The 14,865-nt window shown below is 41.8% G+C and overlaps 1 protein-coding gene across 3 annotated transcripts in view; it reads right to left on the bottom strand.

Moving 5' to 3' along the window:
• ADAMTSL1 (ADAMTS like 1) overlaps nt 1–14,865 on the bottom strand; it is an 856,830-nt gene that overhangs the window by 108,069 nt on the left and 733,896 nt on the right. For all 3 annotated transcript variants that reach the window (XM_012769704.2, XM_012769705.2, XM_012769706.3), the window contains one exon: nt 4,353–4,532. In XM_012769704.2, the coding sequence (XP_012625158.2) occupies nt 4,353–4,532 (180 nt within the window). The remainder of the gene's footprint in view (nt 1–4,352; nt 4,533–14,865) is intronic.

Here is a 14,865-nt window from a genome sequence, read left to right as displayed (position 1 = left end):
CTGGAGAGCTCCTGAGCAAACAGCAGGGTGTGAACTTCAGGCCTCAGCCATATCTCGAAGGCAGAGGATAATCCCAAGGAAAGGTGGGGAAGCCATCTCTTGGACTCTGACATCCTGCCGCTTCTGTTATCAGTCTGCTGCTCAGAAGGAGGAGCTGAGCGGATGCAGAAGTACCCTGTTAATTTGGCTATAGACATAAATCTTCTTCATCCCCTAAATAAAAGACTGAGTACCTGATTCTTTGCCAACATTCTCTACCTTCTTCACTTCTGTGTTGGCCCCTTTCCTGCCGAGGAATAAGTAAATAAACTTCTTTCTATCCTAATCTTTGTCTGGAGATATCTTTCTCAAAGCCTATGTGTACCAGCTCATACCCTTACATGTATTATACAATGGAATATTATTCAGCCATAAAAAGGAATGTAGTTCTTACATGGATAAACCTTAAAAACATTATGCTAAAGTTGAATTTTATAATCTGTAAATTATACTTCAGTAAAGCTATTTACAGAATTAAATAGTAATTGAAGAATTTAGAAAAATATAAAAGACAAATATTAGAAAATTAATGCTAAAAAATTATTGAATGCTTATGGTACACTAAGGATTTCCTCAGATTTTAAAGATGGGTGGAGTCTGGGTAAGTACAGAGAAACAGGGATAAGCTATGAGGCAGGGAAATTTCCAGAACAAAGATAGAAGGCTTCAGTGGAGAAGTCCGAGATAGGCTTTAGGGCAGAACCAAACCAATTTTAATGAATAGAGAGACTAAGTTGAGAGTATCAGGAGCTTCAGAGGTAGTTTGGGGCCAGACTTTGCAGACCTTTAATTTTCAGACAAGAGGCTTGGAACTGGTCCACATGGCAATGGGAAGCCACTAAAGAGGGGAGTGACATGATGAAAGAGGTGTTCTGAGAAGGTTAATCTGGCAGCAGTGTGCAGAGAGAGGATGGGAGCAGGAGATGGATGAGAGGCAGTGAAGGAGGCTGCCACAGTAGTCCAGGCTTGAGATGATAAAGGCCTGAACGAGGGTCATGGCAGTGTGCCACGTTAACTTGAAAAGTGACAGTAAAAATACCCCAAAATATTACCTTATATTTTCAAGTTTTATATGCTAAGGCACTGAAATGACACTATTCTGTGTGATGTGCTGTGATATACACCACCCTGAAAGAATTTTAAGATGCAAAAGATGAGGATGAGAATCCAATCTGTTGCTTTTATTGCCTGACAATTGTGGGTTGCAGATTCCACAGCACCACATCCAAGGATCATATGGGATGGAGGTAAGAAGCCTGAAAAATTTTAAAGTGTGGTCATTTTAGGGCTGCTAAGTAGAAACCAAAAAAATAGTTAGACTGCTGCTGGTCAGAAGGTCAGGTTTGGACTTTGGTAAAGTCTAGCTCTTTTTCTCTAGTTTCAATTTCCACATCTCTGAAATAGAGAAGCTAAGCTAGAACAGAGATTTTCAAACTGTGTTCCATAACTGTGTTGAGGAAGTGATTCAGGGGCTTCCCAGGTATTGGGAAGACCCAGCCACTCATAATTTGAGACCCCTACCCACACTTCAACCAAAACAGCTCTGATGTTATCTGTTTGGGGTTTTTGGCTTCATAGTAACATTTTATTTAATAAAGATTCTGTGGCTTTAATTAAAAAAAAACAATTAAGCTATAGAATCCTCTAAATCTCCTTCTAGCTCTAAAATTAACTACCCTGACTTTAATTTCTTTTATATATTTAAGGGGAGGAAATAACTTCCATAAACATAGGATTTAAAATGTTTAATAGCCAACTCTATCAGGAGATTGAAGGATTTCTTTTAAAGTAAAGAAGGCCTTTTGAGAGGTCTTACTTTCAGAATAGAATCTGCAAGTAAATTTATTTGAAATTTCTAAAACTTTGGCTTCATTCTGTCTCTATGGGATTCTGTGCAGTAACCATGAGATTGAGTCCAGATAGCTGAGGATGGAAAACACCCATAGATCATCTAGGTCTTCCTTTCTCCTGGGGGAGCCGTGGGGGGGATGTGGAATGCATGCTTCTTCTCAGCCAGAGGGCCAGGGGAACGGTCGGTGGAGGACAGGGCCAACATGGAGCCTTTGAACGTCTCCTGGAGCACTTCAATGCAGCACCAGCTTAAGTTTAATCGCAGTGATTCAGTGCTTACTTCCCACCATCCCTAACCCTCCCCAACATTTGGAATTTCCATTCATCAACCCAGATAGCTCAGAACCTAACTACTCTTAGTTTCCAAAATGTGACTTCCTTCTCCTAGGAAGACCAGGAAAACCTGTGGGAGATCTAGCTGTGGCTCTGGGTCGCGCCAAGTCAAGGCGAGTGCCTCTTTTTACCTCCTTTCCTTCTCGTGTCAGTGAGCACAGATGGAAGAGAATCCTAACAGTAATATGGGTTAACTTGTACTAGGCACAAAGCACTTCATATGCATTATTTAAGTTTCCCACTTATGTGGTGGATATTATTATATCTCCATTTTACCGATAAGCAACCTAGGGCTTTGAAAGGTTAATTAGCCCAAGGTTATACGAACAGTAGGAAGAGTCAAGGTTTGAATCCAGGCTTGACTGCCTTTGAGTCTGAACTCTTAACCAGACGTGATACAGTTCTGAAGGCCTGCTTTACTTAATGGGACAATGAGACCTCAATTTAGTAGTCTTCTTTCCTTAGTGCTTAATCATAAGGGTCCCTCCTTCAAATCTGCAGGCAGAAAAGAACTTTTCCTTAGTTCTCTATGTCCCATCTGCTCCAGAGGCCACAAACTCCGGGAACATGGGAGGACAACTATAATACATACAAGTCCTTCCTCAGCAGCCACTCATGACAGACTATCATCTATAGACTTAGGGGAGCAATTCCTTTTACAATACTCCACTGGGAGAATGTTTTCATCGACAGCCACTTGGCAAATACATTTGTGCTCTTTCCTGCACTATCTTTTGCACTATTTTTATTATGCTTTTTTCATATATCATGCCACAGCCCAAATCAATATTCTCACGGAAAAACTGTCACTAATATGTCCATGCACACACACACTTGTATGTATGTACACATGCTTATTCTATCTACTTTTAATCTTTTATGCTGCTGAAATCAATTTTTTTCCTAAAATATGAAAAAATAATCATTCCCCAAATGTTCTGAAACATTTTGGGTGAGATACCATAAAAAGCAATTTTACTGTGAAATTCTAAAAGCTATGGTAAGGTAGGTAAACGCTCAGATGCAATGCCCTTCACAGACACTACCTGATGGAATTCTATAAGGGCTGAAAACATACAGAATAAGAATTCTAAGAACCTATGTTGAAAGAGCTGGCATCTTAATTTTCCCGGGCAGCTTTCCCCGCTGGAAGCAAGTGTCTCTGTGATGTATTTCAACCAGGAGCAGCTTCCCACGGTGAGTTGTATATTATACGAGAAAGGCCAATTCAAATGCTTATGAGAAAAGGAAGATTTTGAATTTGGTTTTGACACAGAAATTTTCATTTCAGGCCTAGTGTTCTTGGCTAAATCTGCTTGTGAGGCAATAGTTTTGGGAGGATTTCTCTATGGAAGACACACACCACGTAACTTCTAACGGAGCTGGGGGAGTTGAAGGCAACTCAAAGAAGTGGTAGGGGCTGAAAACAAATGAGTTAAAGCTGGGTGTAAACAAATTAGTTTATGCCAGTGTTGGACCAGGAATTATTTAGATAACGATAGGTTCATCAGAGCTATATTCCTAACTTACGAGGTAAAGTTAGGAATGGCGACTGCTAATTCAGTCACCTCCCCAAGTGCACAGCAACAAGGGAAATTGAGTTCTCTTGCTGGGAAGTTGTTGAAGTTTTAGAGCCAGGAAACTAACAGGAAAGAGGCAGGATTTCCTTGGCCTTCTTTCCTTAATAAATCATGTCCTTTATTGTCCAGTAACTTGGAAGAGAAGAACTAGAGAGGCTTTGCCCTTCCTGAGTAGAGACTAGAGACATCTGGGAGTAGGAGGTGCAGGGAAGTCGGGAGGAGGGGGTGGTGTGGAGACAGAGGGAGAAGAACCCAGTGTTCTGAAAAGAATCCTGGGCCAAAACAGCACGAGGCCTGGTTTTGTTCCACCAAGAGCCCATGTACAATTCCAAGCTTCCAACTGCTAGGCAAGGGCTGGCTGTGTGTCTCGGGTCCCTGCAGCCTAGTTAAAAGCTAGTGATACGCTACGGTATAAATGGTTACAAAAATACCGTTCCATCATGTTAGGAGGATTGTTTTGTTCTCTTGCCTTTTCTGTGTGTACGTCTAGGGTGCCTTCGTTTCCTACTTACGCCTCTTTTATTCTCTCCTTCTGAGGAGCATACACACCTCTGTCCAGTCTGAGAGAAGCCACTCGCTGGGGCAGTCATCTTTCTTGCAGGCTTGCTGGAAGGCCGGTTTCGAGGCTGAACAGAAGGTCTCAGGGAGCTCCAGGAAGCTGCCATCAGCCATGCGCTGCTTGCAAAGAACCTCACGTTTCTGAACACCCCCTCCACAGGTCCTGGAACACTGGGAAGGAAGGAAAGAAAGAAGAGAAAGTCAACGGGACATAGGAAAGTAGTTTGTTTGATGGCCAACAGTTTGGTGAAAAAAAAAAATTCAAACAAACAAAGAAAAAAAAAACAGAAAAAGAAGAAAAACCGGGCATCAGCCCAAAGAATTTTGTTTCCTCTCGTTGAAATGAAATTTTTAGCAAGATTTACACCCTCCATGCTAAGTCCCAGGTATTTAACTAGAGAATCCAGGAATTTCGGGGCCCTCTAAATCTTAGAAAGCTGCTTCTGAGCTATGATTTGCAGACTTCCAAGACAACTGGTTAAAAAGGTTAGTAAAATAGAGTGTTCAACATATTTATGATCGAGTGAAAATAATCTGTGCTGCTTCCAGAATGAACGAGAGCTCCTGCCATCGGTATAAATCTGGAGAAATTAATTTGCAGAGAAGACGGTTCTTTCTCTAAGTGTAGGCACTTATTCGAGCACATTGGACGGGCATTAGATTTAGGGCCTGGTTTTCTGAAGAACTCCCTTGAATACTTTTCTCGCAAAATTGATGATTTCTTAGGACAGTGGGAGCCAGAGCTGGTAAAATTTGGGTTGCAAGAAAAATAGCCTCATGTCAGTGGTTTTCAGAGGAACCCCAATAAAACACATTGTTTACATGTAACTTAATAGTTATAATCCAGCAGCTAGATGGGGGAGGGAGGCCCCCCAACGCACAGACTGTTGGCTATTTCCAAATGTTTGAGCCCTCTTTTTCAGAGGAAAGAAGCCTCCAGTTTTTAGGTGGGCACAGGCCTTTTCAACACGAAGGCGACATTCGCCAACCTCCCTTGAGGCAGACACGGCCATTTGACGAAGTGCTGGCCAGTGAGATATAAATGGAAAGGTTATGTGCCTTTCCAGGGAAGTGCGCACAGTGAGGGTGTGGCATCTTTCCCTTTTCCTGCTCCTCTCTGCTGGCTGGAGTGCAAGCACGGTGTCTGCAATTTAAGCTCCACCTTGGACTGCGATTAGCAAAGAGGGAAGAAGCCCGGCCTCCTGACTGCAAAGCTGCTGCACATGGGTTTTTCTATCTTCTTTAAGCCATTGTTGTTTTCGGGTTTCTAGAGCTTTCAGTCAGGTATAACCCCAGCTAATAGATCAACCACTTTCTACTCTGTGCTGGAGGTAATTTATTGTAAACAGTTTTAGGGAGCACACAGTTTTCTTCAGGAATAGCCTCTTGTCTTTAACTTGCTGCCCTCAGGCTTGCAGGGAAATCAGGCAGGGGTTTCAAAGCCCTGTGAGTTTGTACTGAAGGAGCCGCTCCTGTCCAGTCTCGCCCCTCTCAGGACTCGGGTGCTCTGTGCTCAGTAGGTCGTACTCAGAATTGCCATGGGGATTTTTGCCCACAATGTTACAGTGGTGACACAGTGTCCTTGGGTGCAGTCAGAATGCTGCTGTGACCCAGTTTCCACCTCAGCAAACATGCCATTTGTTTGCAGGTGTGAAGTGCCTGAGGTCACAGAGCTAGTGACAGTGATGTTAGAATAGCTATCAACTTTGTCTAGTTAGGCCTTTTAATCATAGAGTCTTTCAAATGATCCAAAACCAGGGTGAACCACCTTTCTTTTACATTTAAAATTTGATATAAAAATAATCATACTGAATCCCCTAGGAAAAAACTGTATTTTCTATGGCTAGGATCAATTCCTTACCCACCGAAGGCTAACAAAAGAGGTGAAATTACTCTATGAAGTAGATCTTATTCCCACTTGATAGAAAAAGAACCTGAGGTTCAGAGAGGTGAAGTAAATCAACCAAGGACACACAGGGGCTAGAACTGGTGTATTTCCATTGAGTGCAGCATTTACCGAGCTCCCACCGAACACCATGCTCTGTGCAGAGCTGGAGAACAAACCCAAACTCAGCTTTTCTCCCTTGTGGTTGTAGCAACTCCTCTCTGCTTAGTAGTCAGAATGCTGCTTCGTGATGAGGGCACCAAGCCTGGTAAGTACCACGGCTGCAGAGAGCCTGGTCACCCTTGCAGAGAAGTGGTGCTTTGCAACTCAATTCTTAGCCTCCCCTCTTGTGACCATCTCCGACTGGCAGGAATCAGACCATGATCCAGGTTGGGGACCAGAACTCTAAAATAGATCATATATATTCTGGTGACTCTAGAAATGTGCTCTCTCTAAACTCTGATTTCTGAGTTGAGAGGCTGCATTTGAACATAGCTCCCAGGCTAGGTCATAAAGCTAGAGCACTTGTTACTCATCACAGCTCCAGTTTCTTCTAAGGGCTTTTCTAGTGTGTCTTTCGGCTTTAAGAAAAAAAAACAAACAAAAAACTATCGTCTCAGAGCTAATGATTCAAGACTTTTGGCTTCCTTGTGGATCATTTCAGTGACTCTCTGGACTTTTCATTTGTTGGAGAAGCAAATTTTTATTTTAGTTCTAATTTAGTAGCAATTCAATAAGATATTAAGGATTTCACTTCAACTCATTTGGTACCCACACTGCCTAGAACAGTGCTTTCTGTGAATGTTAATCCTCAATACTGAGTTCATCAGGTATAAAGAACATGCTCTCAAATTTCTGTTACCTAGTGACTGACATTTTAGAAACTTTACTGGTGATGTCAGATTTGTATGAGTACAGTGCCCTTCAGGTCTTGATGGCTACAATTTTTTTTCCTAAATATCTTATGAAGCACGTTGGCTTCTGTACAATTTGAATAAATGCTCCAAAGCAAACAAGTAGCTGAATAAGAACAGTTCTCAGATTCAAATTGCTTATTTAGAATATCTTAGTAAATTCGGCAATAAGGAAAAATGTAGGTTCATTTTCTCTCTTTTTCAAATTGAGGAAGTAGATGAAAATAATCTATCTTATTTCAAAGAGATGAAGGTGAAGATGTAATAAAATTATATTACAGAGTGACCACTGACTTAAAATAAGACAGCTGGGTTGTCAATTTGCAGATAAGACCCGATTGGAGGGACAGTGTACAGAAGTCTGTAACAACATGATGACAAAACAGTCACAAGTTCAAAAAACAAACAAAAACAGAACAAAACAAAAACAACAAAAAACTTGTTGTTTTGAAGTTTAATCATAGGTAAGGCTTTTAGGAGATTCTCAATGCCCAGAAGGTAAAGTCCAGACTCGTGACAATGTCCTCAATGACAAGGGCCTCGCTCTCTGACCTGCGTTGAGCTTTCCAGCCACATTCCTCGGCACTCTGCCACGTGCCTGTGCTTTAGCTCCAGTGGACAATTTGCCTTTTTCTGGGCACACAGATGCTTTCTCTGCTCAGGCCTCTGATCACATTCAGTCTGTGAGCGCTGACTGTCAGCTCTCTGTTCATCCAGAAACTTTGAAGACATCCTTGAAGGCCCAGCTCAAAGGCCACTGTTTCATTAAAGCCTCCTCTAACTACCTCCTGACCTGGAAGGGACCTTCTCTCTCTAGAACGGCTCCTCGTCTAAGTGCCTGCTATTAATATTTCCCTCCGCCTCTCTGCATGCACACAGGATGATGAGTCTTCTGAGCGAAGGGAATTTATTCGTCTTTATATTCCCCAGTGCCTAGTGTAGTGTCTGGCAAAGAGCTTGCACTTCATAAATGTTTGCTGATGACTGGATGAACAAAAGAGCCCCGAGAGCAGATGCTTAAAAGATGTAAGACAAGCATCCAGCTGATGGGCTGATCATCCACCTTTTCTCAGGCTGTTTTATCATTAGCCAGGAGCTGCTTCCCAGTAAGTCAGCAGTGGCTTTCAGCCAGTGACACTGTGTGCTCTGCTGGACACCCTGACGCGCCAGGTATGGGAGGCGGCCATCTAGCTCAGTAAATACTGTCAGGGATTTTGCTCCTAGATGCTGTCTTGTGTTTGCTCATAAATCTTCCTCAGTGTTTTTTATATTGATAAAGAGGTATTTTTAGAAATTTTTAAAAATAGTGGAAGATGGGCTGGGTGCAGTGGCTCAGGCCTGTAATCCTAGCACTCTGGGAGGCCAAGGCAGGAGGATCACTTGAGGTCAGGAGTTTAAGACCAGCCTGAAGACCAAGACCCCAACTCTACAAAGAATAGAAAAATTAGCCGGGCATGGTGGCACACACCTGCTGTCCCAACTACTCAGGAGGCTGAGGCAGGAGGATCACTTGAGCCCAGGAGTTTAAGGTTGCTGTGAGCTATGATGACACCACTGCACTCCAGCCAGGGTGACAGAGCAAGACCCTGTCTCAATTTAAAAAAAATTGTGGAAGATAAAATTTCAAATTAATAATGGTTCCAAAATGTGTGATGACTCTGTGAACATTCTGTGATTATCTCGTGAGGCCAACAGTTCTAAAGTGAGAGGCAGGATAGAAAGAAGAAAATGTTTAAAAAGGAGCAGCAGCAAGAGAAATTTAATAAAATTAAATAAAAAATGTTTGCCTTTATGAATAATCATTTAAAATAATACTCTGATATGAAGAAATAAATCTCTGGTAAGGGTTATTATTTTTAAATATATGCAATAAGCAAAATAAATAACAAAATAGCATTTATATTGCTTATACTAGCTGCCATATGTGTTTCATGATATAAGGTCATGGGTTCATTATTTTTACAAGAAAAGTTAGAAATACACAATAAGGAAAGCACTTAAAAGTTATGTTTCTATACAAAATTATAATGGCCCAAGTGACTTGTATTTTTAAAGATATTCCTATGATCAGCACATGAATAAATTCTGCCTGTATTGACACTTTTGGTTCCATCTTGGTAGTTTAATTTACTGAGAACTCAGTTTATTTCCTTGTTACCTCAAGTCACATTATTGAACCCAACACAAAGCGATGTATCTGTTTTGTTTCTAAGGCCAACTTTCCAGCTTTAACATAATGATCTCTGCTTACAGCTTCTAACTCATTTCATTCATTTCTTCCTTCACTCATTCATTCTTTCATCAAATGTGTATTGAGCACTTACTGAGTGCCAGGCACCATATTCGGTGCTGAGGATTTAAGATGAATAAAAAATGGTTACTAAGCCTCAGGTTTTTACAGTTGAGTGAGGGAGAAGGACTTACTATAAAACGTGATCACAGTTTTACGAAAGAAGGAATACAACAAAGACTGCAACTAAATCTCTATGGAAATATTGGGGAAGCTCTACAGAGGAGATGACATTTGAGCATTTGGCCAGGAGACCAGGAGTGCTGGCAGGGTCTGACCGTGTGTGTACACATCTGGGGGTAGAGGAACATGGCATGTTCAAATAACTTGGAGCAGCACTGAGAATGGTGGAACACAGGGTTCAAGATGAAGAGTGAATGAAAAATGAGACTGAGATGTCAGATGAGGGGCAGATGGTGAAGGGCCTTTGAACATCATCTTAAAACCACAGAGTGTTAATAGGGGTTTCAAAGTAGGGGTAACACGATCCAATTTGCAGGAAGCATAAGCCAATGGATTGCAAAGAATACTGCCCTGTCAGGTATTCATAGATGTTGCCATGGATAGAGGGCTTCTATATGACACTGTATCCTATACCCCTATTGGGGGGTTCTCAGTGCATATTAAAGACTCAAGAGAGAGCCTGTAGTAAGGAACTATCAATACCAGGTTGGGAAAGACTGGATGAGAGCTAGGGAAGACAACACAGGGAGAGGAAGTAAAAGGCTATTTGTAATGGTTTGGTTAGTCATGGTTTGGTGAGGACTTGAACCAAAGCAGTGGGAAAGGACTAGAAAGGAAGAGAGCAGTGGGAGAGATACAGGAAGTAGAGTAACAGGACATGGGTGTTGACTTAGTCTGAAGCACACAGGAGGCTGAGAATGGCTCAAGTTTCTAGGTAGGGAGCAAGATAGATGGTGGTGTCACCAACACGACAAAGAGCAAGGAAGGAAGACCAGGTTTACCAGGGCAGGGTGGCAGGTAGGGGTGCATGAGGTGTGGTGTTATACATTTGGAGCTTGAGGTAACTTAGCAATGTAAGAAAAGGAGGTGGCCTAAAGACAGGTGGAGGCAGGGCTTGGTATATAACACAGGTGATAACTGAGCCAAGATGAATTAGCACAGAGGAAAACAAACAAACAAACAAAATGAGAACTGGAATCTCATTTACTAAACATGATTATTAAAAAGAGAACATAAGTTTTACCTCAACCATTTTGTGGATTAGAAATTATCTTGTTCACCTAGTCTCAAGCTTTCTTAACCCTGGAAGTACAAGGGGTGTACAATGTACCTTCTGGATTTAATATTTCTCTTATGATGTGATGCACACCCACCAAAATTCAGAGCAATTATACCAAAGAGCTTTCTGCTAAGAAATAAAAACAAGAACAATGCGCATGTGAAATTTGACTTTTGTTTTGCTGGACTTATTATTGCCTTTAAAGATAGGATCAAGTGTCCATTTCTCTGTGAAATATATACTATTGAAAATGAGATAAACATCCTAATAGCTTTTTTTTTTCCCTTCCTGGGACACAAAATTTTCAGTAAATATGGTCTCTAATTTATGTAGATTTATATTTTAGTCAATGAAATATAACAAAACTGATGACTATAATGATTCTTTCTGCCAGAATTCAGCCCTCTAATTCAGACCAAAAGTATTTTTTTTCTGTGCTTGCATGTGTGTGTGTGTGTTTAAACCTAGAAAATGAAAATTTTAATTCTTAAGCATTTATAGTTATCATTAAAATTCTCTCTTTTTTTCCTTACATCACCAGCAGGGACTCCTCTCTCGTATGCCTTTTTACACAGCTAAACTATAGGCATTTTGAATTGTAACCCTGATAAAAAAAGGTTTATAGGGAAATGGCAACATAATCACAGTTTTAAGCAAGGGGGAGATATAGGGGCTGTGGTGATTGTTTCTGTCTCTGCACAGATGTGTGCAATATGTAATGTACAGTTGGGTGGACACAATCCTGAACATAAAACACATGCAATATAGAGAAATAGAAAATATGTTTCAGAGTGGACTAATTCATCTCAGTTTAACCCTTCAGCACCATTTTTTCTCTTTTTATTACTCCTGTTTAAAATTTGATTTTTTTGAATGAAAACAACTGAAGGGATATTGATGTATCCGATGGTGACAGAGGCAAGGTGGCAACAGATGGGGCAGCTTCTCTGTCTCAAGGACCTTGTGCTAGCAGAGACCAAGTGTGCCATCAGCAGACAGTAATGGCCTGAATAATGGTCCCCAAAGGTATGTACATCTCAGTCCCTGGAACCTGTGAGCATGTTGCCTTACACAGGAAAAGGGACTTTGCTGATGTGATTAAGGCTCCTGAGAGGGGGAAATTATCCTGGATTATCCAGGTAAACTTGATGATGGTCTTTGTAAGAGGGAAGCAGGAGGGTGGGAGTCAGAGAGGATGTAAGGACAGGATCAGTGGCTGGAGGACGATGGGGGAGGGGCCCATACGTGGAAGAGGCACGTGGCCCCCAGAAGCTGGAGAAGGCCTGGTAATAGATCCTCCCCTCGAGCCCCCAGAACTTGATTTGAGCCCAGTGAAACTAATTTTGGACTTCTGATCTCTAGAGTAGTAAGGCAGTGCATTTGTGTTATTTTAAGCCACTGAATTTGTGGTAATTTCTTACAGTGGTGATAGGAAACTGACACACAGATTAAGTGTCCTGGATAGAGGCAACAAATACTGAGTTTTATGTGAAATGCTGATTTTAGGCCTGTTACCAGAATTCTCACCCTTTAATACTTTTTGGGAAATGGTGAAGAAGTCCTGGGGCAGCTGGACCACAGAGTGGAAAGAGAATGGGGTTGAAGCACACAGGCCCCTTTTGCATTTACCAACCACATGACCTGGAGCCAGCACGACCTCTCGGAGCCTGTTTCTTCACCAAGTTGCTGTGAGGATCGAGAGACAAAGTGCAAGAGCAGCAGCAGGAGTTCTACTCCTCAAAGTTCAAACTCATGTTAACCTCACAGTGCTGCAGGCTCCTCATCTGTAGAATCAGTGAGGATGAAGTGAGTTAAACATGCACAGTGTTGAGAGCTGTGCTTGGCGCAGAGTAAGTGCTGTTCTTATTCCAAAGAGCAGTGGTTCTGGAAAGGCAGCCAGTGCTCAATCCATGAGAAGGGCAGACGGGGCAGGTGCCTTCCCAGCACCAGGCTCTGCTCAGACCTGCTCTAGGTGTTATGGGGTGTCACTGAGACGAGGTCTCTGCCTTCACTGACCTTCTGGTCTAACTCAGAAGTCAAGAGAAAGAGCCTTGGGGAGGTGAGGTGTGCGATTGCTAAATGAGCCGTCCTGCCCCTGAACACCATGTGGCTTCGGTGTAGGACAGTAGAGGAATCATGGCAGAAGAGGGAGGATTCCTGCTGGGCCTGGACAGGTAGAGGGGAGGGAATCTGCAGGTGGGCAGGGCAATGTACAAGCAAGGATGGGAGAGCCACGACTGGAGACAGGCAGGGGCAGATGAGCTGAGTGATGAAGACCTGACTAAGGCCTCATGTGTTGGCTTGGCTATAATATATGGCTATGGAGAGTCACTGAAAAAAATACTAGCAGAAGACAGGCAGGATCAAAGTGTTTCAGACTAAATTGTGGTATAAATGACAGTGAATCTCACTCATGGTGCTGTAACTCACAAGTGTGATATGATCCTTCACAAGGTGTATAAGTCATTTGTAGCCAACACCAAAGATGATGATGATGATGAGAGAGAGTGTATTTGTGTGTGTTTATTTAATAAATTAGAGAAGATGCATGGGTTTAATGTATAACAATGTAAATGTTAAAAAGTCATCTAAATACAAATTAACAAGTTATTAAAGCTAGATTGCTAAAGATTAACATTAAATGAATTCTTCACACAGATCAGAGATAAAAACCAAGGGACAGAGTATTGAGTAAGAGGTAGAACTGAAATGAAGATGGTCCATAATAATCCAAGCTAAAATTAGATCTCTGCTTCATTTCTGCTTCACTGTTTCTAAAACAAAATGTTAACATAAATACTTGGACTCCATGCTAGGTCCCTCCAGACCTGCAGAATGTGTAAATATTGGCTATTTGCCATTTGTTAGGCAAATGTTCTCCAAAGAACAAAGGAGCTTGCTTTCCTATCTGGCAGATGAAAATTCATGTAATTTATGCTTCTCCTGCTCTACCCAGGAAAAGAAACATACCCATGAGGTCAATGCTAACACTGTTCAAACAGCAAGGAGGGAGAGTTTCTCTCCTTAAATAGGCTATCGGGACATCAGGTTGTTATCTGTATTCCTTTGTTTTATTTTATTTTTTTGAGACAGAGTCTCACTCTGTTGCCTGGGCTAGAGTGCTGTGGCATCAGCCTAGCTCACAGCAACCTCAAACTCCTGGGCTCAAGCAATCCTTCTGCCTCAGCCTCCTGAGTAGCTGGGACTACAGGCATGTGCCACTATGCCCAGCTAATTTTTTCTGTATATTTTTAGTTGGCCAATTAATTTCTTTCTATTTTTAGTAGAGACAGGGTCTCACTATTGCTCAGGCTGGTTCTGAACTCATGACCTTGAGCCATCCTCCCGCCTTGGCCTCCCAGAGTGTTAGGATTACAGTCGTGAGCCACCACACCCAGCCATTTGTATTCCTTTAAATGAAACATTTGATCTGCTGTCTCCTGTTCTTTCATAAGAAAAAAGACCCCAGGCTGGGTGTTGAAGGCTTAGAGACCTCAGCCTTATCCTCCGGTACAGCCATGCAGCTAAATGGAAAAGACCACTTGAGTGTCCCAACAAGGACTGCTGAGGAATCAGAGGGCTAACCAGGCAAACGGACTGTCAACAGTCAGTGTCCTAAAACCATAGGTGATGAGCACAGGGACACCGGAAATTACTCTTGACTTAATCTCCCCTATAGCATGAACAGTGACTTCCTTTCTTTTAATAAGCAGTCAGTAATAGCTAATTTTGCCCAATAAAGCTTAACTAAAGAAGTAGGATTCTAAGGAGTAACTAAGATGAATAGTTAATTGTTCCTTTCAGGGTTTAGAGATATTCGTAAATGTTACTGAGGATTCATAAAACAGACCCAATGCACCAAACTCTCAATATGGGCTCTTATATTAAACTCTCTTCTCTGGAGAACAGAATCACTGGTGGCTCTCACTTTCTATGTTCTTTGTTTCTTGTTGTATTTTACTATTTTACACAATTATTATGTGTTGTGTATGAGAGAAGATACCTTTTAAAGGTCCTATTAAAGTGTAGTCACTGACTCATTGGCTATACTTCAAACAGTTGTTTACTATTAGTTTCCTGATCTGGAAAATGAACCTAAACCTGAACTCATTCTCGAAGGCTTCTCCCTAATGGAAGGAAATAGAAAAAGCTTTCAAAATAAATCCATATTT

This window comes from Microcebus murinus, chromosome 12 (genome assembly GCF_040939455.1).
Source record: "Microcebus murinus isolate Inina chromosome 12, M.murinus_Inina_mat1.0, whole genome shotgun sequence".
In the NCBI taxonomy this organism is placed as follows: Eukaryota; Metazoa; Chordata; class Mammalia; order Primates; family Cheirogaleidae; genus Microcebus; species Microcebus murinus.
Note: the sequence above shows the minus strand (reverse complement) of the source record. Positions and strands in the feature narration are given on the sequence as shown.